This window comes from Quercus lobata, chromosome 8 (assembly GCF_001633185.2).
Source record: "Quercus lobata isolate SW786 chromosome 8, ValleyOak3.0 Primary Assembly, whole genome shotgun sequence".
Lineage (NCBI taxonomy): Eukaryota > Viridiplantae > Streptophyta > Magnoliopsida > Fagales > Fagaceae > Quercus > Quercus lobata.
This window is the reverse complement of record NC_044911.1, coordinates 13421519-13444769: the sequence shown is the minus strand read 5'-3', so window position 1 is coordinate 13444769 and position 23251 is coordinate 13421519. Positions and strand designations below refer to the sequence as shown.

At 36.9% G+C, this 23251-nt stretch overlaps 1 protein-coding gene and 1 long non-coding RNA gene across 2 annotated transcripts; one reads left to right on the top strand and one right to left on the bottom strand.

Annotated features, from left to right (window-relative positions):
- Positions 1–2823: 2823 nt before the first annotated feature.
- LOC115955146 lies at positions 2824–5916 on the bottom strand. Its single transcript, XR_004084051.1, has 3 exons — positions 5528–5916; positions 4197–4258; positions 2824–3071 (listed from the first exon to the last, which is right to left on the bottom strand). It is a non-coding gene; the product is annotated as an uncharacterized LOC115955146 (long non-coding RNA).
- A 3668-nt stretch (positions 5917–9584) lies between these two features.
- On the top strand, positions 9585–13131 carry LOC115955195 (disease resistance protein At4g27190-like). Its single transcript, XM_031073259.1, has one exon. The coding sequence runs from the start codon at positions 9825–9827 to the stop codon at positions 12798–12800; it is 2976 nt and encodes a 991-aa protein (XP_030929119.1). The 5' UTR covers positions 9585–9824; the 3' UTR covers positions 12801–13131.
- Positions 13132–23251: the final 10120 nt, after the last annotated feature.

The window sequence follows — 23251 nt, the reverse complement described above, 5'->3', positions numbered from 1 at the left end:
ATAATTTCATTGTGACTATTGCAATTTACAAGTTACACATCTTGTAGCAAAAGTTTGGTGGTAGTCAATGGGTCGGCCGAAGATCAGAACCGGCCAAATCAGACCCAATTAAGATTTATTTATAGTGTGATCAATGTTGGAAATAGGTAGATTGAGCCCAATTAACTAAGATCCAAGTCCGATTAAAATAATTAACTTTAAAAACTAATCCTGATTTTTATATGGACTACAACTAGGTTGTATTTTTTATTTGTCCTTTGAATTCATTTCATATTTACTATTTATATAATTTAATTCTGATTCAGGTCATATGCCTGATCTGCACCATCTCCTGTCAACAAATATAGAATTGGGCTTGGCATTTTGAGCATCATATTTTGAACTAGGATCATCAATGCGACAAATACACAAAGGTAATAGGAGGAAGCAGTGAATGTGACACCACTGATTCAAAGATCCCCTTAATTAAATCTGACTCATACTACTTAATTGGATTTAATCAAATTGGAAATAAGGCCTAATTTTTCTAAACTTGGAAAGAATGGCATGATTAGCCTTTGGTTGGAGACCTTCCCAAACTCCATTTTCAGTGTTCTTGGTACCGTTGGAAAGCTTGTGCAACAAAATTTCTAAAGGTACCAGATTTGTGTCATTTGGTGCTATGAGCAAAGAGTTATTCAATTGGAAAGGAGGGAGGTTTACACAGGAAACTTTCAAAGTTGATTTTTTTTGGTTATTCTTTGTGCAAGCATTTTCTTTATAGAAGTTAACAAAATCAATTTGTAAGGTCTAGCGTCTAGGTAGTAAAATTGGTAAAATGGCAGCTATAATCCATCTTAAAACTACGCAGATATTTGCTATACATTACTGTACACAGTAATTTTATTTATGATGTATAGGGCTGAAGAATTTGATATATGTGGTTGACAAGCAAGTTCCAGTGTTTCAGACACAACTTAATTGGCTTTCATGGTTGGAGTCATCTATATCATATATGATCTGAAAGGAATCCAAGAGAGCACGGAGAGAAGATTTGTATTGAAGATAAGTTGGTGCAAGGTGTTATGGTTGATGTGTGGGGCAGAATGTCTTGCTGCAGAAACAATAAAAAAAACGCCGTTCAGAACAAAATTCTGGGCAGTTTGTGAAGGCTCCGGAATGCTAGCTTTGCTCCAGTGCTGGATTTGCCAGATGATATGTCTTTTAGTTCTTGATTTTGCAGTATTAGTTTTTTTCTTGTTAACAAAATTTATCATTCATGGTAAAGTGTCGCTCTAGTGTGTGTGGTATTTACTCGGTTTGGCTAACTAATTGACCTTGGCCCCTTGTTTGACAGATTCATTGTGTTTCTTGGTGATCAATGTTAACATAAAAGCGAGAAAAAAAGAACAAATAGTTCTTATTTGAATAAAATCTCTCCTCTTTTTTTTTTTTTTTTTCCTCAAATTATATACGCTATAAAAAAGGTTGGGTCTATAGATCATAGTTGCGTTGAGTGATTCTCTTCACATCTAAACCCAAAAATCAATTTAAACCGACCCATTTGAATAGTAATATGCAATAGGCCCACTTCAAACCCAAAAATAAATTCATAAAATAAAACCTAATTCCAAACCCAAAATCAAATTATTTCACAAACTAAAAGAGCTCACTGGCCCATAAATTTCCTCAATAATTACGTTTTGACTTTTTTGACCCAACATTTTTGAAAATTAAACTTTAACCCTTTCAATTCTTAAAAATTATAGTTAGACCCTCCAATTTTAAAAATTAAACTTTGATTATCTGATTTTTCAATACTACCCATAAACCCTAAAATGTTTCCCAAAATTACATTTTTGACCCAAAATTTTTTACAAAATTACATGTTGACTCAATTTTTCAAAAATGGCACAAAAAACCCTAGAATTTTCAAAAAATACAAAAAGTCCTTATAACTTTTGAAAACTTCTAAACTTTCAAAAATTACACAAAGCCCCCAAAATCATAGAAATCATGTTTCCAACCCCAAATCTCACCAAAATAAATGAAATTTCCTCAAAATAAATAAAATTTCCAAAAATCAAGAATTTGACCATTATGTGCTCCTATCTTTTTGCTTGAGGAAAATGCTTTGAGAGAGTAAATTGTTAAATTGAGCTTGTTGTGCTATGCTATAGAGTGAGATTAGTCATATTTAATCCAAAATGAAATTTAATTTTCCAACAAATATGTGATTGAAGTAAGTTGCAAATTAAACTTTTTCCAAAAAATCAATTACTAAATATTTAAGTTACCATTCAAATATTGTGTTTTTATGTATGTTCTAAAACAAGGTGCCATTGAAAGAAGCGTGTTGTGAGACACCTAACACATTCCCCATATGTAATTGAGCTTTCAAGTTCATGTCTTCTAGTTCAAGACATTCCGTTATTTTCTATTTCAGCTTAAGAGCCCTTAGAGTTTTTTAATTAAATTAGGAAATAGAATTAATTAGACTTAGTCACCAATCAGACATTTAAAAAAAAAAAAAAAAAAACTCAGATGGTTGGTGGTAACTCTCTAAAATGAAGAAAATTACAGAAAGCTACACTTATCCACACACATCACTCCTAGTGACATACACACGTCACACATCATACAAATGTTTCACCAATACTCCAAAGGAAGTGGAAGTTGTCACGCCCCAAACCTAGTACTCGGATTTGTGACTATGACCGGCATGCTAATATCAAGTCTAAACTTGATATTAACAAAAACCAACTTAACTTCAAAAAAACTTTTACAAAATCTTTCCTCTTTCTTTTCATTTTTGTTTATTTACTTAAATGATATAAACTTTCACTTGACATTTACAGCATCTACATTATACTCCAAAGAATAACATAATTCACCAGTTACTCAAATTCTGAATTTTACATAATACATCTCTTAATACTTTAAGGTACACAACTTTAATTAGATCCTAAAATTAACCATACCACAAATCTAAACATCAAGTTTCTAATTTAGGATCCATACATATAAAACTAAAACCAGCTCCTTTCAAAACTTGACTAAGGCTTCCTTTACTTCAAAATAAAACCTGCTAACTGAAAGAGTGGAAGGGGTGAGCTACACAGCTCAGTAAAGGTAAGATATATGAGAACTCAATAAGGATGCATGTCAATCAAATCATTTCATTCTATAAATATTCGAATAGGAGAACATCTTTTCATGCATAGTATTTTATACTATTTATAATAATAGCTTATATGCTCTTTATAGAAAATAATTGTTCTCCTTTTTCTTATCAGTTTAATATTACCAAAACCTTTTGGATTAAACTTCTTTCATTTCCTACAAAGTCGCCATATATATATTCTCATTACAAAATAATTATTTTAACTTAAATCAGATAATCGGCAACTTTGTATTAAACTAGAAACATCTTGACTAATAAGAAAACTTTTCTTTATAAACTTCTTCTCATAAAATACTATATCTTTCATGGTTATAAAACTTAACATTTCATAAAAACAGATATCTGATAACTTTTAAACATAAATTTGTACTTCCATCAGAAGCTTTATTTTTTTAGTACAACAAAATTTCAAAAACTTTTATCTTTAATGAACAGTTTTTCTTTTAATCAGAAACTTCTTCTTGCCATGAGAGATTTTATTTTTTACAATGCATTTAAACAAAATAATTCTCTCATGATTAATAACATAATATAGCTGTTCATAAATAATTTACTGGTTAGCCCATATCTAATAAGTCTGTACTTATTTGGGAGGCTTCTAGCACCATGGTGCTAGGCATCCAGCATTCCCCACAATATCAGGTATTCCCAGGATCACATCATAATACATATCTTCCAATCATGGGAGTAGGTTGGCTTCCCCCACAAGTTGGCCGTAACCAATAAGGGGCGGGTACAGCAGAGCCAGTCCCACTTAATGGCCAATCATATAACATGTTCCATGGAAAACCAATAATTAACCCCTACTGGCAGAGTTCAGATCACCGGAGGACATGACCCGAAAACATTTCATACTTTACATCATAATGAAATTTCTTATTTTGAATAACATTTCATAATAATAGTATTTCCATTCTTTTCTTTAAACTTCATGTTTGTGGAAATTAGTAATAGCATCAATATACTCAAATCATATACATAGAGTTTCGAAATGCTCATGACTTATCAAATGCCCATATAACTTATCCCTTACCTGAAAGCAGAGGAACCGAGAGCCTACAGTCGAAGGAGCTTAGACCTGGGTACTGGTAATATCTAAACCAAATATAAAAAATTATCACTATCCATTACTCCTTATCATAAACTTACACATTCATTTCAAAACCTATCTTTTATAATCAAGGAAAATCCTATTCACACCTCAACGAGGTTCCCACAAATATAATATGCACACATCAACAAATAATGTACCAAACCAAAGAAAACCATCATTTTCATATCTTTAGAAAAGCCAACTTCATTTCAAAAGATGCTTTGAAATTAGGGAAATAATGTATGCATAACATAGAATCCTTTAAGCAAGGCCATGTAACCATATACATTCATATGGTAACATACAACACGTTGGACAAAACAACTTCATAAATACAACTGTCTCATGGTTTAGAACCCTTCCTTTGAATACTCAACCTCAAAACAAGTTATACAAAAATTAATCTATGATCGAGACATACCAAAAGATAAGCATATCAAATTATAGCTCAAAACATTAATCCTAACTTTGGAATTAAATCTTCAAAGTTAGGCATGTCCCTTACTGTTCACTGTTTTATTCCAGCAGCATATGCCTCATTTGTAAAATACAAATGGGCTGTTCACGCACATCCAATTGTCATGAAATTTTAAGAACAACTCCTCTGTATGTCTAGTATATACCATAAAAATTTCGGAGTCAAAGCATAAACCCGTGATTTATTAAAAATCATATAAAACAACGTACTCAAATCTGTCCTGACAGAATTTCATGCAACTTGGAAATTAAACCATTATTTTTATATTCATCCAAATTCTGTGAGACCACTTCCATAACAACCATGTGTATCTTAGAGTTCATAAAAACTACTCCTAGCATCCTAATTCATAGAATATGATTTAATACATATTTTATCATGCATAAACACAGAATCTGTCACAGTGACAGATTTGCAACGTTTTCTTCTAAATTCACAAACAATTATCAAATGATGGTATTTTCATATGGGAATTTTTATACTCTCATCAGACATGTTAGAAAACACTTGTATACAATCATTTAACCATTTAGAGCAAAATACACACAGCCAAAAATCCCAGCAGCAGCATCAAAATACTAATCCTAACTTTTTCTTACTTCCTTAATCCTATAAAATCATTAATTAGTAAAAACCCTAACCTACCTTCAACAAATCACCAACACAACTTCAAAGCTTCTTAAAACAGCACATATATATATATATATATATATATATAGACTTACAAATACCATTACTAAAATTATTTAAAGGAAAACATGGATTCTAAGAGGAGAGTAGTTAGAGCCCTTACCAAGTTTATGTTTCTTGAGGGGAAAAATAGACATAGAACCACTCATGAAAGAATGGTAGAGCTTGAGAGAGTTTTCTGGTTCCTTAGAGAGAATATGAAGAAGAATTGAGTTTTCTTTTGGTGTGTCAACCCGTGGACTTGAGGGAAGACTCAAGAGAGCTTCCAAGCACTTTCCTTAAGAACAAAAGAGAGAAAAGTGAAGTGAGAATTTTCTGATTTAATTGGACCCGTGGGAAAAGAAAGGGGGAGCTTCTTGAGTCTTCTTTCTTTGAGAAAGTCAAAGAAGAGATAAAGGTGCAACCAATAAGAACAAAGAAGGAAGAAAACAAAGAAGTAAAGCAAGAATGACCAAGGGAATTTCTGGTGCAGCCAAGAAGTCCAGCAAAATATCTTGGCTGATTCACGTGTATTGCTAGGAAAGAAAGGATAACTTGCCTTTTCAACTTTTAGTATTTATACCTTTCACCCTCCCATAGTTCTATATTCTAGAAAGGCCCAAATAACAAAATAATTTTGCATATAAACCCTTACCTTTATACACTTAATTAAACACCAACAATTATACATTTAATAACTTAAACCACTTAATATAATTTTATACATACTTAGTATATATTTAAAATACTAATAGCAATTCAGTTATGTATAATCTTTACAATTCTTATTCAATGGCATTATAAAATAATATGTTTATTAAATACTCTTATATTAATTTAGAAAGTAAGTGACTTAAAAATAATAATTAACCACTTAAGCACATAGTTTAATTATAAAATTGGGTCGGGGTGTTACAGAAGTTTAACCCGAAGTAAAATTTAGTGTTGACACTTATAGCCTTATATATCTTTACCCTTTCCAAACTTACCTATCATTAAGACGAGATCACCATCTAAAATGGAGTGCAACCTAAGTGTTTTGGATTGCTAGAAACTATAGGGACCTTGAAATAAATCTTCAAGTGACTTTGGAGTGTCTCAGAGATTGGATTGGTTGTTGGTGTTGCAATTTGCATTTTGGAGATTGTGAAGAGAAACAACTAGTGTAGTCTCTTGGTAGTAGGAGGTAGATGCTACAAGTACATTATAGTAATTGGAGGTTTTGTAATTGTTATATATTGCAACTATCTTCATAATGAGTTATGTTTCTTGGTCTAGGCCTTAGAGGGTTTTTTTCCTTTTGGGTTTCTCTTCATATATATATTGTGGGGGATGAGGATCTAGGGATACAGATTGATAGATTAAGGGCAATGCCAGGAGTACGAACCTCTGAAAGCACCAATAGAGTGTCCTGAGGAAAATACAAGTGGCCTTATGCAAGTGTAGAAAGACTACAACACTTGAGGATGCTAAGGATGCCTACATGCCCTTGGGAAGTCAAGAACCAAGGCTAAAAGCCGACGGGTGCAAACCGAGGGCGAGGAGGATGATTTGTCGCCAAGCTAGGAAGTAAGGAAGGAGGATGGATAACGTATTCGTTACCTCCACATTTAATGCTCTACACTCACTTAGCTAGCCACATTAGTTAGAAAATGACATATGAATAGTGTCAACCTAGCTCATACCTCAATGTAGAAGCCTTCTAGTAAAGCCTTGATGGGACAAGTATCAAGGAAATCCAATCCTGACCTTCCAAATGTAGGGCTTAGATATATATTGGCTGATCATATAAAGCCAAGAAGCCCCTTGAGTAATGGAGGGACTATTCGAGACTTGAAAATTATTTGTAATCAATGTCTTGGACTAAACCTAAGGAACTCAATATAAGCCTTTAAATGCTGCTTCTTACTTATGACAATTAACTTACACTTAGAATCAATTCAAACGCATCCATTAAAAATCTTTCCATCTTGTCAAGGGTATTTATGGTTGATTAAGCGTCCTACCTCTTAAAAATCAATTGTATGAGAATAAACAGTGAGTCTGTGCCTAACATAAGCCAACTTACTTTATAACTTTTTTGAACTACATCAGCAATCACATCGTCCACCTATTTCCAACCATTTCTCTTTTATTTTTTACTCTTCTTCTTCTTATTAATTTTGTACTTTACTGTTACACTTCCTCAAATATTTCCCCCTCCCATTTACCTTTTCAATTCTCCACTACAATCTTAATGTCACTCTTCTTCTATCCTTTCCTCCTCCTTTTATTTTGGTTCTTCTTACCTCCATCCTATTACTATAAATTTGTTATTCTCTCTCCCATTCTACACATATTTTCCCACACAAAAAAGTTATTACTCTCCCTCTCTCTCTTTCACACACATTTTTGTGTGTGAATCTTTTATTTTTTGTATCTCTACTTTAGGTTGATAAATTTGTGTTCTTTAGAACTCTATTTTGAGTTAATGCAATTTAATTTTTTTTTGTTTTTAAGTTATTATCTTTTTTGTTTTTTGTTTTTTTGATTGTTAAATGTTATCCTATTGCATATAAAGATTGTGTATAAGAATATAATGTTATTCTATTATATAGCATGATTTTAATAATTTGGTGTTTGAGTTATGACTATATCTTTTACTTTTACTCTTCTTCTCATCTTATTTTCTATCTCTCTCCTGAAAAAAGTGATTATTCTCTCTCTCTCTCTCTCTTATTTATTCTTTCTTGAAATCTTCTTTAGGTTGATGAATATTCAATGATTAATCATTGTATTTTTATATAACACTATTTTGGGTTGATACAATTTGGTGGTGTGTTTTTTGAGTGTTTCATCACAAGTCCTCTCTCTCTCTCTCTCTCTCTTTTATAACTTTTGTTTGACATAATACTTAGTTATTTTGGGAGTGAGAATTTGAATTTATATCAAAATACAATATTGGCCATATATTTGAATGTGTCTATCAACTATTTGAGTAATATCAAATGTTTTTTTTGTGATAAACTTTTATTATCATGATAATCTCTTTTAAGAAAATGAGAAATTTGAATAATATATTTGAAACTTAAACAGTTTAGTTGTACATTAAAAAAACAGGAAAATATAATTCACCATAACATAACTTTGAAAAATATGGACCACCTAAAAAGTGAATAATATCAGTCAAACTAATCCAAATAATGAAATAATAATGGTATATTTTTTTAGATAGATAAAAGAAAAATAATCTTAGAAATTGTTTAATTTTTTGGGAAAACAAATTATATATTATATCATAGCTACAATATAATTATATATTCACAAGGCTCAAACTAAGACACTAATCAATTTTTGGTGTAGGCAGAAATTGAATTTCAAATCTTTTATTCAATCATCAGAAACTTTACCAGTTGAGATAATTAGAATTCATGATTTATTAATTGTCATAGCTTATCCATGATGCTTGTACACTGAATCTTAAAAAATTTATCACTTGGTCAAGGTAAAATCGGTTAAAATTATTAGCAAGCTGCGCGTAATTTTTACAAATCATGCCCATTAAACTTACAATTAATTCATGTAATTGGGAAATATATGTCATTTGCATTTAACAGATTTTTTATTTTTTTATTTTTTTTTTTTCCAAACACTTGAAGTCTTGGTCAAAGCCATAATAATATGAATGAATAATAAGGTAACCGCTAATATTTTTTTTGATGGGGAATATTTCTGCATAAGATTAAAAGGAAATTAAGTGCTGCAAGCAGCTACATCAGAGGCAATAGCAGCTTCTAAAAAGCTGGGGGTTTGCCTCAAAATCAAAAACAGACTTAACATGTTGAGCCAAAAGATGGGCCCCGCCCTTTTTATGTGAGAAAATTCAAAAGAACGAAAATTTTGAAGATGATAGAGAATGCCTTCCAACACGTTATTGAAACACTAACCAGAGAAGATGCCAAGGAAGGACTAGGGAGAGAATCGGTCAACTACTTTTTTCGTCAATTATGTCTGCTGAATAATATTTATGGTTTTTTTTTAAATTTTTTTATTTGGACAGAAATGATTGAATTTATGGGGTTATTAGGGGACTAATAATACATGTGAGAGCCTAGGGAATTTTCAACAGTGTGGGAGTCTTATTATAGTGGTAGTCTTCTCAATTTTAAAGAAAAAAGGAAGGTGCCAAGGTAATACCTGACCCAGTAGAAAAAAGGAATGCTAATTCTTATAGACTGATAATGAAAAGTCAAATTCAATGAAGACAGCTCTTTGGCTAATTCTTATTTCTTACAGACTGAATTAAATTTTTACCTGGGTTTTCTTAGATTTGGTTCTCTGGATCATTCTGTCATAGAGGCTCTGAAAGCTTGCATTCTACCGCAGCACTTTGGCTGTGAACTTTTGAAGCTTCTGGCATCATACATATCACTATATCTGGCATGGAAGTGGTGGCTTCTATTGTTGGTTCAGCAGTGGAAGCAACTGGTCGGCTTTTCTGTGGTTCTCTCTATTCTATGATCAAGAGCACAGTCAAACTCCAATCAGACCTTGATGTTTTTGATAAGGAGATGAGAAGTCTTATTGTTCTTAGAGATGATGTCAAAGATCAAACAGAATTAGCTGAGAAAGAAGGAAAAGTAATAAGAGCTAATGTTATAGAGTGGCTAAGGGAGGTCGATGAGCTTCAGCTGAAAGTCAAACCAATTGAAGAAGGGATGGTCAACGGCAGAAATCTTTCTGGGTGTTCCTTTAATTGTCGTAAGCGGTATAGAGTAAGCAGAGAAGTAGCAGAAATACTCCCAGAGATAGAAAGGCTTCTTAAAGATTCAAGTTTCAATTCTGGTGTGTTTTATCCAAGTAGAAAGCCCAGAGCAGTGGAACACATTCCTGGACCTTCAATTCAGGCTCAAACAACTGCATCAAAGTCTTTAGAAAAAACTATGAGTCAATTGTATATAGATGAAGTTCGGAGGATTGGTATTTGGGGGATGGGAGGAATAGGCAAGACTACTCTGGTAAAGAACTTGAACAATGAGCTAAAGAGTGCTTCAGTGAAGTCTCTTGGCATTGTCATTTGGGTTACAGTTTCCAAGAATTTGGACCTTAAAAAAGTCCAGACACAAATAGCAGAGAGATTGAATTTGGAGGCAAAAGTGGAAGAAACATTGCAGGGAATGGCTACTCGACTTTATCAAAGACTTGAGAAGGAGGAAAAGTTTCTTCTTATTCTAGATGATGTTTGGGAGAAAATTGATTTGGACATTTTGGGAGTACCGCAGCCTGAAGTTCATAAAGGTTGTAAGATCATATTAACATCTCGATTTATGGAAGTTTGTAGGGAAATGATGACAAATGTTGAAGTTAAAATGGAAGTTTTAAATTATGAAGAAGCTTGGCAACTGTTCAGTCAAATTGCAGGGGATGTGGTTGGTTTGGAACAAGTTAGACCATTTGCAGAAGAAATTGTTAGAGAATGTAGTGGATTGCCTTTGGCCATTATCACCATGGGAACTGCTATGAGGGGTAAGAAAATGATCAAGTTGTGGAAGCATGCGTTAAATGAGTTGCGCAGGTCAGTGCCTTGTATGGGAGGCGTTGAGGTTAAGCTATACATGCCTTTGAAGTGGAGTTACGACTCATTAGAAGGTAATAACATAAAACCTTGTTTTTTATATTGTGCTTTGTTTCCGGAGGACTTCTCAATTGAAATAAATGAACTAGTACGTTACTGGGTAGCAGAAGGTTTGATAGATGAACAAGACTATGAGGATTCAGTCAATAGAGGCATTGCTTTGATTGAAAATCTGAAGGACTCTTGTTTGTTGGAAGATGGTTCCCGTGACGGCACAGTGAAGATGCATGACGTTGTTCGTGATGTTGCAATATGGATTGCATCGTCATCTGAGGAAGGATGTAAATCCCTTGTTCGTTCAGGGATTGGCTTGAGTGAGATTTCAGTTGGAGAGTTTTCAAGTTCTCTCCGAAGAGTTTCTTTCATAGATAACAAAATAACAAGGCTACCTGATCGTGTGATACAGTGTTCAAAGGCCTCAACTTTGCTACTGCAAGGTAATCTTCTCCTTGACACAGTTCCTGAAAGTTTTCTGCAAGGATTTGAAGCTCTCAGAGTCCTGAATATTAGTGGATCCCGCATCCAGTCTTTGCCGAGTTCTGTACTTCAACTCGGTGACCTCCATGCTCTTCTTTTAAGGGATTGCTTCTATCTTGAACAATTACCCTCACTAGGAGAGCTTAGTAGGCTTCAAGTGCTTGATCTCTGTGCTACCCGAATTAGAGAATTACCAAGAGGGATGGAAAACTTGAACAACTTAAGGCAATTAGATTTATCTCGCACTCACTACCTAAAAACCATTCAAGCTGGAATAATATCCAGGTTGTCTTGTTTAGAGGTTCTGGGTATGACTCTCAGTGCTTACCATTTGAGTGTGAAGGGAGAGGTGGAAGAGGAACAAACATCTTTTGAAGAGCTCGGATGCCTTGAGCGATTGCTCATCTTATCCATCAGATTGGATAGGATTCCATGTCTCAGTTCTGAAAATGTTACCGGGATAAATAAATTGAGAAGATTTCAATTTTTCATTGGCCCAACAGCAAACTCCTTACCAACTAGACATGACAAAAGGAGGGTGACTATCAGTGGTCTAAATCTCTCAGGAGAATGGATCGGGTGGTTGTTGGGTAATGCAAGCTCTCTGGTCTTGAAAAATTGCTTGGGATTGAATGAGATGCTTGAAGACTTGGTCATTAATCGTGTTGGGTGCTTTGTTTGTTTAAAATCACTTACTATTGCAAGCTCTAACAGCAGTTTACGGCCTGGAGGAGGATGCGCTGCCCACTCTGACCTATTACCAAATTTAGAAGAGCTTCATTTGCAAGATATGACCTACCTAGAAAGCATTTCAGAACTAGTTGGCCATCTTGGGCTGAGATTTCAGAAACTAAAATTAATAGAAGTGACCCGATGTTCCCAGATGAAATATCTTATTTCTTGTGGTCACTTCATTCTCACCCTGCCAAACCTAGAAGTAATCAAGGTAAGCTTCTGTGACAAGTTAGATGAGCTCTTTAGTTATCATTCAAGGCAGAAAATGTATCCAGATCCTGTTGCTCCAAGCCTACGGATATTGGAATTGAAGAATCTTCCCAAATTAAGAACTATTTGCAGACACAAAGAGACATGGCCGTGTCTTGAGCAGGTTAATGTGATCAAGTGCAATCTTCTTAGGAAGCCGCCTTTTACTAACCAAAGTGCAGATATTATGAAGGAAATAAGAGGAGAATCACAATGCTGGAGCACACTGGACTTGCATGATGATAGAATCAAATCAAGTCTGCAACCTTACTTTCATCCAGCTGAGGACGAGAGCAATGCATCTCAGAACCTCTGGAAGTGAACTGGGACAGATAGAGGAGCAACAGGTTGAAGGAAATCTGTGTAGTCTGTTATAAATTGCCTGAAATTCTAGAGAATCCCACATTGGAGAGTAGAACATTAAAGAGGTCTTATCCTATGTAAGAGTTTGGGTTTAATGATTTTTAGGAATGTGAGAGAGATATAGTCAAACATTTGTAATTAAGATGCATATTTTTTACTTGCTGAGCAGCTTGTTGAAATCACTACTTACCTACCCTCAACTCCATTGCTGAGTACCACATTTTCAACTTCCCTTTCCCTCAGTCCTTTTTCCTTTATTTCTCAAAGATGATTCATACAGATCATTTATCTTCATGTACTAATTAAATATCTGTTCATTTCTTTGATTTCCTGCTTAAAGGCCAGGTCATTTATGTTTAATGTTTGTAAAGTTTTCATTTTCCATTGCTTTCTGGTATGTATCTGGGTGCAGATGTTCTGGATATAAAGCATTATAGTAATTTCTCTGTTGTTGTAAATATGTAACATATGCTTTACAGCTCTGTCTAAATATAAACTACATCTTTAAACCATACAGAAGAGGTCCAAATTGCATGGAAGTAGGTGCTCTTCAATAAATAAAGGACCTGTTACAGGTAACAGAGCTTATTAACCGATGCCTTCCTTAGTGAATTGTACAAGTAATGCATGACTAACATAACAGGTTACATATGCAAATAAGCCGTTCCAAGTTTACAAAACTAGGCATATTTCCTGGAAAAAGTAAAACTCTGGATCTATTACTTAAATGGCATTTTATACATAAGAAAGAATGTTGCACTTCATAGTTGAAGTCCACAACTTTGTTAGAAGCCTGATTATGCCAGGAACCATTGAGAACAAGATAAAGGCTTGAAACTAATCTTGGTGGGTGACAAATTCCAAAAGTGCAAACTGTAATTCCAAATCTAGGCACCTTTAGATTCTATGTCGGATGAAGTTTCTATTCTAGTCAACCTATTCATTTACATTCTGCAAAAATATTCTTATCTCATCTGTGCTGTTTGTAAGTAAATGAAAATTCTTTTTGCATCTCCTGCTCTAGAAAATGATTTCCTTGAATATTTTACTCATGTTTGGGTACAAACAGATACCACCTCTGAAAGTAATAGAAAATCGTTTGTAGGTGAGAATTCTTGGCCAAAACTCCTCCAAAAATAATAGAGATGGTCCCATCAAGGTTGCTCTAGTACTCTTCATTTTCTTCAACAACTTCACCAACTTAATTTTACTGACCCCAAGACTTGCAGTTCCAGATTGTACTTCACAGAAGCAGAGAGACCCCATACCTCCAAACAATTGGGGCAGTGTTTTTTTAACAAGCTCTACCAAATTCACCTCCAAAAAATTGAGAGCTCCAAAAATTTATTACCTAACCTCCACTCAAACTTTCAGTTTTAACTTTTAAATCAGAAAGCATTTTTTCAACAATTTCAAGAGTCTTGGACTGAGAAGTTTTAAACACAACTTTTTCTCTTTGACTAGGTAAATCAATCAAAGGTTTCTCAGTTTTAACAGAAATAGATTTTTCAAAAACAGGTCTTTCAGAAACAGGTTTTTCAACAATTTTTTCTTCAATACGGTCAAGCTGTTGACCAATAATATGCAAAGATTGATTAGTAAAATTGTTTTGTTCAATAAAACTAATAATGGGAGTTTGATCATCAGTAATTTTGAAAGGGGAGGCTTTCACTTCTTCTTTTGTCATTTCATCTTTCTTAGTAGTTATTAAAATTGAGTCAAGAGGAGGATGACTAGACCTAATAATGGTTTTATCAATTTTAACAAAATTTGATTTCTTTATCACATTTAAATGTTGTTTTGAATCCTCATCATTTGAAACATAATGGTTTTCAAGAAAATCAAAAAACAAAATATGTTTTTTCAATTGATTCATCTTTTCCAACCATTTTCTTTTAACACGATCTTTTTCAGACTAAGCAAAATTATTTTGGAAATATTTTCTTTTGGTTCTGTTTTTTGTAAGCATAAATTCATCATACAAAGAGACCAAATCAACTTCAAAGTGTTCATCCAAAATAGTCAAAACTCGTAATTGATTTTGGTAAACAGGAGGATTTTCAATGGAAGGAGAATCAAAGTCAGATGGAGTAACAGAAACAGAGTCTTCTTCATCATTAACAGCAACATTGTCATAAGGAGAGGAAGATTCAGGTTTAGTAGAATAGTAAACAGAGCTAACTTGAGATTTATCACTTGAAATACCTTTTAGCTTTAAATCAGAGGATTTTTCCAAATTCTTTTTCAAAAATTCACTGATCTCTAGATCTCTTTTTGAAATACTTTCAGATCCAGCAAAGGAATGTCTTCCTTCGTTGATTCTCAAAGGTGGATTATTTTGAAAACTTATTTTAACAGTACCATCAAGATATTGTTGAATATGGGTGAGATCAAGCTCATCAAAAATGGATTTAGCAGGAGGGGTTTCTTGTTCTAACAACCAATCCTTAGGAAGTTTAACATCTTGCCATTGAATCATTTTCGGAACTTGGATTTTAGCATCAGGAGTTGAACATTGAATTAACATGGTTTTACCTGAAGGTTCTCTAGGCATTATAGCACAAGGATTCATTTGAGTACCCATTAATTTGTAATAAATGCGATAAATCAAAGCAAAAGGCTTACTACCCTCTTCCATGTGATAGCCAGATGAAGCAATATTCAAAGTCAAAACTTTAACAATATTAGGATCATCCAAAGTAAGAGTAAGATTAGGATAACAGTTGAAATAAACAAGACCATCATACAAAGAAGCAGTGATCATACCAAGAATGCTATCTTTAAAAATCTTAAATCTAGCATCTCTTAAACACATGAGAACAGAAGCATTAATACCCTTTCGGGTAAGTGGTTTAATAGCAACTTGAACCATACCAATATGCAAATAACTGAATTTTTTAGCAGCAAGGAAGTCATTAATATTCTTTTTAGTGAACAAACAGCATTTTTCATGAACTTTTGAAATAGAGAAAATTTGTTCAACAGTTCTAGCTTTGTAAGCAGAATGAAAAGTACTTTCAACAAAACTAATTTTATAAACAGTTTTAGTATCAACTTTAGGAATAGTCCATTTACGAAAATCAGGGATTAACTCATTATCATCAATAGTGTGATCTTCTTCATTTAAAATATCAGGAGGACAACTAGTCCTGGAGCTGATAGAGGAGTTGGATCTCCACAACTTATCCATACTATCCTAGGTTCAACACTCAGTTATCATGTTTTTCTCACAACCGTTGCATTTCGTAACACATACCCTAACCAACCTCATACCTCTCATGTCCTACACGCCCTCTCTTGGCTCAAACGGGCCTTACAGCTAGGTCCTAGGAATTCACTTTACGACTAGGGTGGCGCCAACGACGGTAAGAAGGAACACAACAACGGAATATCAAACGTTCGGGTAGACACGGACAAGAGACAAAGAACACAACCACACTACCACCGGCCAGAAAACAGTGGCTCTGATATGTTGATATGTTAAAGTAGGCTATTGAGGTTTCCTAATATAATAAGAATTCGGTCAACTTGTGTTGAGTTGGGCTTGGCAATACAAGCCACACGGCCCACATCAACAGACCCAAATATGGCCACCCAGAGCACATTGGATAGGGAATTTGCTTGAAAATTTCCAAGCAATTTTCATTGTTTTACTCCATTGCTAAAGCAATCAATAATTGAGCCAATAAATAAATAAATATATATATATATATATATATATGTGTGTGTGTGTGTGTGTGTGTGTATATATATATATATATATTGATATGTTAAAGTTGGGCTAGTGAGGTTTCCAAATATAACAAGAATTCGGTCAACTTGTGTTGACTTGGGCTTGGCAATACAAGCCACATGGCCCACATCAATAGACCCAAATATGGCCGCCCAGAGCACCTTCGAGAGGGAATTTGCTTGAAAATTTCCAAGCAATTTTCATAGTTTTACTCCATTGCTAAAGCAATCAATAATTGAGCCAGTAAAATATATATATATATATATATATATATATATTGATATGTTAAAGTCGGCTAGTGAGGTTTCCTAATATAACAAGAATTCGGTCAACTTTTGTTGACTTGGGATTGGCAATACAAGCCACACGGCCCACATCAATAGAACCAAATATGGCCGCCCAGAACACCTTGGATAGGGAATTTGCTTGAAAATTTCCAAGCAATTTTCATAGTTTTTCTCCATTGCTAAAGAAATCAATAATTGAGTCAGTAAATATAAATAAATATATATATATATGTGGGGCCCAAATGATTTATGGGCCAGGCCCATCTACCCGGGGAGAATCCGAAGGCCCAAGCCAAGGAGGGCTATGGCCCAAGCTCGACAAAATGGCCTATGGATACCGCCGAGGATAGCTCAGTCCTCGGCAGACCCAAAGTCCCCCCTGAAAGAAGGGTAATAACGGTATAGGACTGAAACTGGGAAGAAAGATCTAAAATATCCAGGGAAAGCTACCTTTACTGCCATTCAATGCTCAGAACCTGACAGAGCCGCATTCTTTGGCTTTTACAACCACCCCCAACGACTTTGAATATGGGCTGATGGGACAAGTATCAATCTTGGAAAGGTTGACCCTATACGTGGACGAAGGACAATGAACGCAGGCGAATATAAAAGGAAAAACAAGTAACCTAAAGAGGGGGTTGGGAAAAAAATGGCCAAAAACCAGAGCCTCCCAGCCCACCTCCAGGAGAAAGACTCCAGGGGTGAAGGAAAACTTAAACTTGTACGAACACCGCGAAAAACCCACCGCCTGTCAACCTGGGCCTAGCCTTCCAAACCCACGCTCTACAAATGATATTGTTAGGGGCCTTTTTACGTGCGAACCCGACACTGTTATGGTCCGCCACGAATCGCGTCCTTACAATTGGCGCCGTCTGTGGGAAAGGCTTGTGTATAGGTATAGGATGTGGGTCGATAGAGTTTCTTCGTTATTTCTAACAGTTGGTTATAGAGTTCTAGTATAAAATTCTGCTAGGGGCTACGTTTCTTGACTAGGGGCTCGGCTGAGGAGCTAACACCCTTAAAGCCAAGGTCCCCCGTAAAGAGCAAACTAGGTACTTGATAGCGTTAATCGTATGGATAAACTTTAGGGGCTTGATTGAGGAGCTAACTCCCATAAAGCCAAGATCCCACACAAAGAGAAAACTAGGTTTTGGACAGAACCAGGGCATTGCATGGTCCACGGACTCAAGCCTATGGGGAAACCAACTACTTGAATGAGGAAAACTAGGTTTTGGACAGAACCAAGGCATTGCATGGTCCACGGACTCAAGCCTATGGGGAAACCAACTACCTGGATGAGGAAAACTAGGTTTTGGACAGAACCAAGGCATTGCATGGTCCACGGACTCAAGCCTATGGGGAAACCAACTACCTGGATGAGGAAAACTAGGTTTTGGACAGAACCAAGGCATTGCATGGTCCACGGACTCAAGCCTATGGGGAAACCAACTACCTGGATGAGGAAAACTAGGTTTTGGACAGAACCAAGGCATTGCATGGTCCCACGGACTCAAGCCTATGGGGAAACCAACTACCTGGATGAGGAAAACTAGGTTTTGGACAGAACCAAGGCATTGCATGGTCCACGGACTCAAGCCTATGGGGAAAACAACTACCTGGATGAGGAAAACTAGGTTTTGGACAGAACCAAGGCACATGGCGGAGCCTATGGGGAAACCAACTACCTGGATGAGGAAAACTAGGTTTTGGACAGAAGGCATTGCATGGTCCACGGACTCAAGCCTATGGGGAAACCAACTACCTGGATGAGGAAAACTAGGTTTTGGACAGAATCAGGCATTGCATAGTCCACGGACTCAAGCCTATGGGGAAACCAACTATGAGGAAAACTAGGTTTTGGACAGAAAGGGCATTGCATGGTCCACGGACTCAAGCCTATGGGGAAACCAACTACTTGGATGAGGAAAACTAGGTTTTGGACAGAACCAGGCATTGCATAGTCCTCGGACTCAAGCCTATGGGGAAACCAACTACCTGGATGAGGAACCAACTATCTAAAAAAAAAAAAAAAAACTATGGCACATAAATCTCGAAATCCATCCGAAGAGAACTCCGCGTTAACAGATGGGTTAATACCTTGATTGCGCGGATTCCTCGATCTACCCTCAGATCCCCAGTATCAAAGGGGTTGATGCGATACGGCACAACATATTACCCAAAAGCACAACCAAAGCCCCTCGCTACTCGGCTACCCTCTTGGACGAATGACTTAGAGTTTATTGTTCTCGGACATCGCTCTAGAATGCATCGCGCAGCACTCAGCGGTTATCCCGGTTAGTTCCAAGAGTTTAATTTATTGATGATTAACCTTGTTATGTTCGATAATATTTGTAAGTTTAAACTAGTAGGAATCTGTGTTAAGGCATTTTTCTGCCTAGAATATCATTAAGGGCAAGCTTATATTTAATGTTCATGCATAAAGTAGTGGTTACGGAGAAGAAAGATATGTATAGAGAAATAGACACGTATTTTATCAAGACAAAGGAACAGTACAGTGTACAATGAAAAGCTGAAACAAAGCCTACGTTGAAGCTAACTACGTAAGTAACGAAAAATACAAGAGAGCGAAGATAAAGCCGAGGAGGTAGCACAGAGGAGAAGTTGGCTATTGCCTCGAGACCTTATTCCTCCTCAATACTTTTGCACGCCCATAACTCAGGCAGCAAAAGAACCCAACTTGGGGCCTGCACCGATGAAGAAAAGGTGCAGGGAACCTGACCTCAGGCTAACACCATCTGCAGAAAAGGTGCAGGGAGCCGGAAGTTGGGGAGCCCCCGCAAAAATTTGCCTGCTACAAGGCAGACGACGCTGATGGCGGAAATTCCTTTTTCTGACATACCAAAAATCTGGCATGACCAGAACCTGCTTCGGATTTTGGCTAAAAGAAGGAGGAATACCATCTTCCTCCTGTCAAGACGGAGGACTGGCTTGAATCTGTGCCATCCTTGTCCATACCATATCACCTTGAGGATTCGGTGCCTCTGAAGCGTGCGGAGACCTTTCATCCCCATCCACGCCTCAAACATCTTGCTTTGAGGCAGTGGCACTAGAAAGAGAGATCGCGGATATGGAAGAAATATGGTTCTGAAGGGAACAGGAGAGTACATGTGCAAGTGAAGTGACCCCCTATCCCATTTATACCCAGAAGTAAACCGTGGCATTTAATTCACGCAGCGTCCCAAGGAACGCTACAGACAAAGCGTCTCTGGCTCGATTTCCAACGTCGTCTGCAACCCTGAGGTTAAAGGAGTCTCGAGAAGGCGCACCTCGAACACTGGGACGCCAAAAAGTACCGCGTGATCAAAGACTATAGAAATACCTCTTAATTTGTGGGCCCAGTAAATTCGCGGCCCAGGCCCGTTCAGCATATGGGCCCAGGGACAGAACCAAGGCCTTGTATGGTCCTCGGACTCAAGCCTATGGGGAAACCAAGTACAAAAACGAAAAAATCACAAGTTTTGGACAGAACCAAGGCCTTGTATGGTCCTTGGACTCAAGCCTATGGGAAACCAAGTACAAAAACGAAAAAATCACAAGTTTTGGACAGAACCAAGGCCTTGCATGGTCCTCGGACTCAAGCCTATGGGGAAACCAAGTACAAAAACGAAAAAATCACAAGTTTTGGACAGAACCAAGGCCTTGCATGGTCCTCGGACTCAAGCCTATGGGGAAACCAAGTACAAAAACGAAAAAATCACAAGTTTTGGACAGAACCAAGGCCTTGTATGGTCCTCGGACTCAAGCCTATGGGGAAACCAAGTACAAAAACGAAAAAATCACAAGTTTTGGACAGAACCAAGACCTTGCATGGTCCTCGGACTCAAGCCTATGGGGAAACCAAGTACAAAAACGAAAAAATCACAAGTTTTGGACAGAACCAAGGCCTTGTATGGTCCTCGGACCCAGGCCAATGGGGAAACCAAATACTTGGACAAGGAAAGGTTTGAATTTTGTAAGATGGGTTACTTGATAAAAATGTCAGGTCACTTCATCCACGGCTTAAACACCATAAAAAGGTTAAGACCAATAAAGTTGTGAGGAAGGTGGTGAAACGCCCCAGCATTTAGTCGTATAAGAAGGCTGTTCATTTGGTGGGTGATATATCTTCAAATGGTTATTCCTCACACGGCATCAAACCTTCGTTTTACTCCTCGGCTAGCATGGGGTAAGTATTACTTTTCACTGGTCGGCCTTATTGTGCCAAGCGTTTCTATTAAAGTTATGGCGACATCTTTTTATTATCAAGTATTTTGGTCTTAGTCGTCATTGATTTAGATGCTATATTATTGTGCCGAGCAGCGTTTGTAAATTTAAAAAAAAAAATAAAAAGAAAAGGCATAGAGACAAAACATGCGAGATAAAATAACAACAATTTTTATTAATACGAAAAATTATTACAACGTACAAAGAGGGGCTCAAACGAGCCTATACAAAATGAGAACTGCCTAAGCAACAATTACACCCGTAGTACAGATAAGTAAACTGTCAGGCGTCTTTTAAACTCGTCTTTAAAGTCTCTCCAATCTCTGCCTCAATACTGCTCATATTACGATAAGAACCTTCTTTGAAAAAAAAATGAAGGAGAAGGAAATAGTAAGGAAGAAATCAATGAAGAAGATGGAGGAGATGAATGAAGAAGATGGAGGACATGAGTAAAGAAGGAGGAGAAGAAGAGAGAAGAGATGAAAAGAAAGAAAAAGGAGTAAAAGAGGGAGAAGTGAAAGCACCAGGATGGAACTGGTGCTGGGAAGACTAAGAAAGGGAGACGGAGGATAGCACCAGTGAAGGAAGAGAGGAAGAAGTAGAGACACTTAGTCCCTGCCTCGATCCTGACTCCCAACACACTGGAGCCATACTAGGTATGCTCATAGGAGAGCGGTTGGTACTGATGATGGGTGTTCTCGACTCAGTCACGCCGAAAGTTTGACGTGACAAGTCCCTGCTTCGGATTTTGACTGAAAGAAGGGTGAGGTTGATTTTGAGTCTTCGCCATCCCTGTCCCGATCGAGTCATAATGAGCTTTATTGGAACATGGCGTTTATGGGAGGGGTTTGGCTCCTGCATCACTCGTTGTTATGATAAAGTGTATCACGATTTAGTTTGTGAACTAGTGGGTAAAATGAACCCTAGGGGAGGCCAAGTATTTCAAATCTCAGAAGGATGAGAAGGAATTCTTTACAAAAACAATAACCTCCTCCCTTCCTTCTTATACCGAGGGTGGAGCGGGAGACATTTAATAGGTTCAGATCTCCAAAGGAATCTGTCAACACAAACATGCCGGTTCCGTTTCCCCACCCCATCAAAACAAACCACCGAATTAAAGTAGTCTCGTAAATAGTGGTCATTAAAAGCACGTTTTGGGATACCCAAACGATAAAAGCGCATCAAGCGCGAAATCAAAAACTGTCTCATAGACCGGCGCATTTCTTGGACAGATGAAGAGCCGCCAGCATTATTAATAGGCCAAATTGATTGGGCCGTAGGAAGAGGTTCGGCATCACCAAAACCCCCCTTTCCAACCAAGAGGTTGGACAGCCGGGTTTTGAGGGGCTATTGTGGGGCCCAAATGATTTATGGGCCAGGCCCATCTACCCGGGGAGAATCCGAAGGCCCAAGCCGAGGAGGGCTATGGCCCAAACTCGACAAAATGGCCTATGGATACCGCCGAGGATAGTTCAGTCCTCGGCAGACCCAAAGTCCCCCCTGAAAGAAGGGTAATAACGATATAGGACTGAAACTGGGAAGAAAGATCTAAAATATCCAGGGAAAGCTGCCCTTACTGCCATTCAATGCTCAGAACCTGACAGAGCCGCATTCTTTGACTTTTACAACCACCCCCAACGACTTTGAATATGGGCTAATGGGACAAGTATCAATCTTGGAAAGGTTGACCCTATACGTGGACGAAGGACAATGAACGCAGGCGAATATAAAAGGAAAAACAAGTAACCTAAAGAGGGGGTTGGGAAAAAAATGGCCAAAAACCAGAGCCTCCCAGCCCACCTCCAGGAGAAAGACTCCAGGGGTGAAGGAAAACTTAAACTTGTACGAACACCGCGAAAAACCCACCGCCTGTCAACCTGGGCCTAGCCTTCCAAACCCACGCTCTACAAATGATATTGTTAGGGGCCTTTTTACGTGCGAACCCGACACTGTTATGGTCCGCCACGAATCGCGTCCTTACAATATATATATATATATATATATATATATATTGATATGTTAAAGTAGGCTATTGAGGTTTCCTAACATAATAAGAATTCGGTCAACCTGTGTTGAGTTGGGCTTGGCAATACAAGCCACACGACCCACATCAACAGTCCCAAATATGGCCGCCCAGAGCACCTCGGATAGGGAATTTGCTTGAAA

Excerpts from the sequence above, each read along its gene's own strand:
- LOC115955195 (XM_031073259.1), top strand. The coding sequence starts at position 9,825 with ATGGAAGTGGTGGCTTCTATTGTTGGTTCAGCAGTGGAAGCAACTGGT.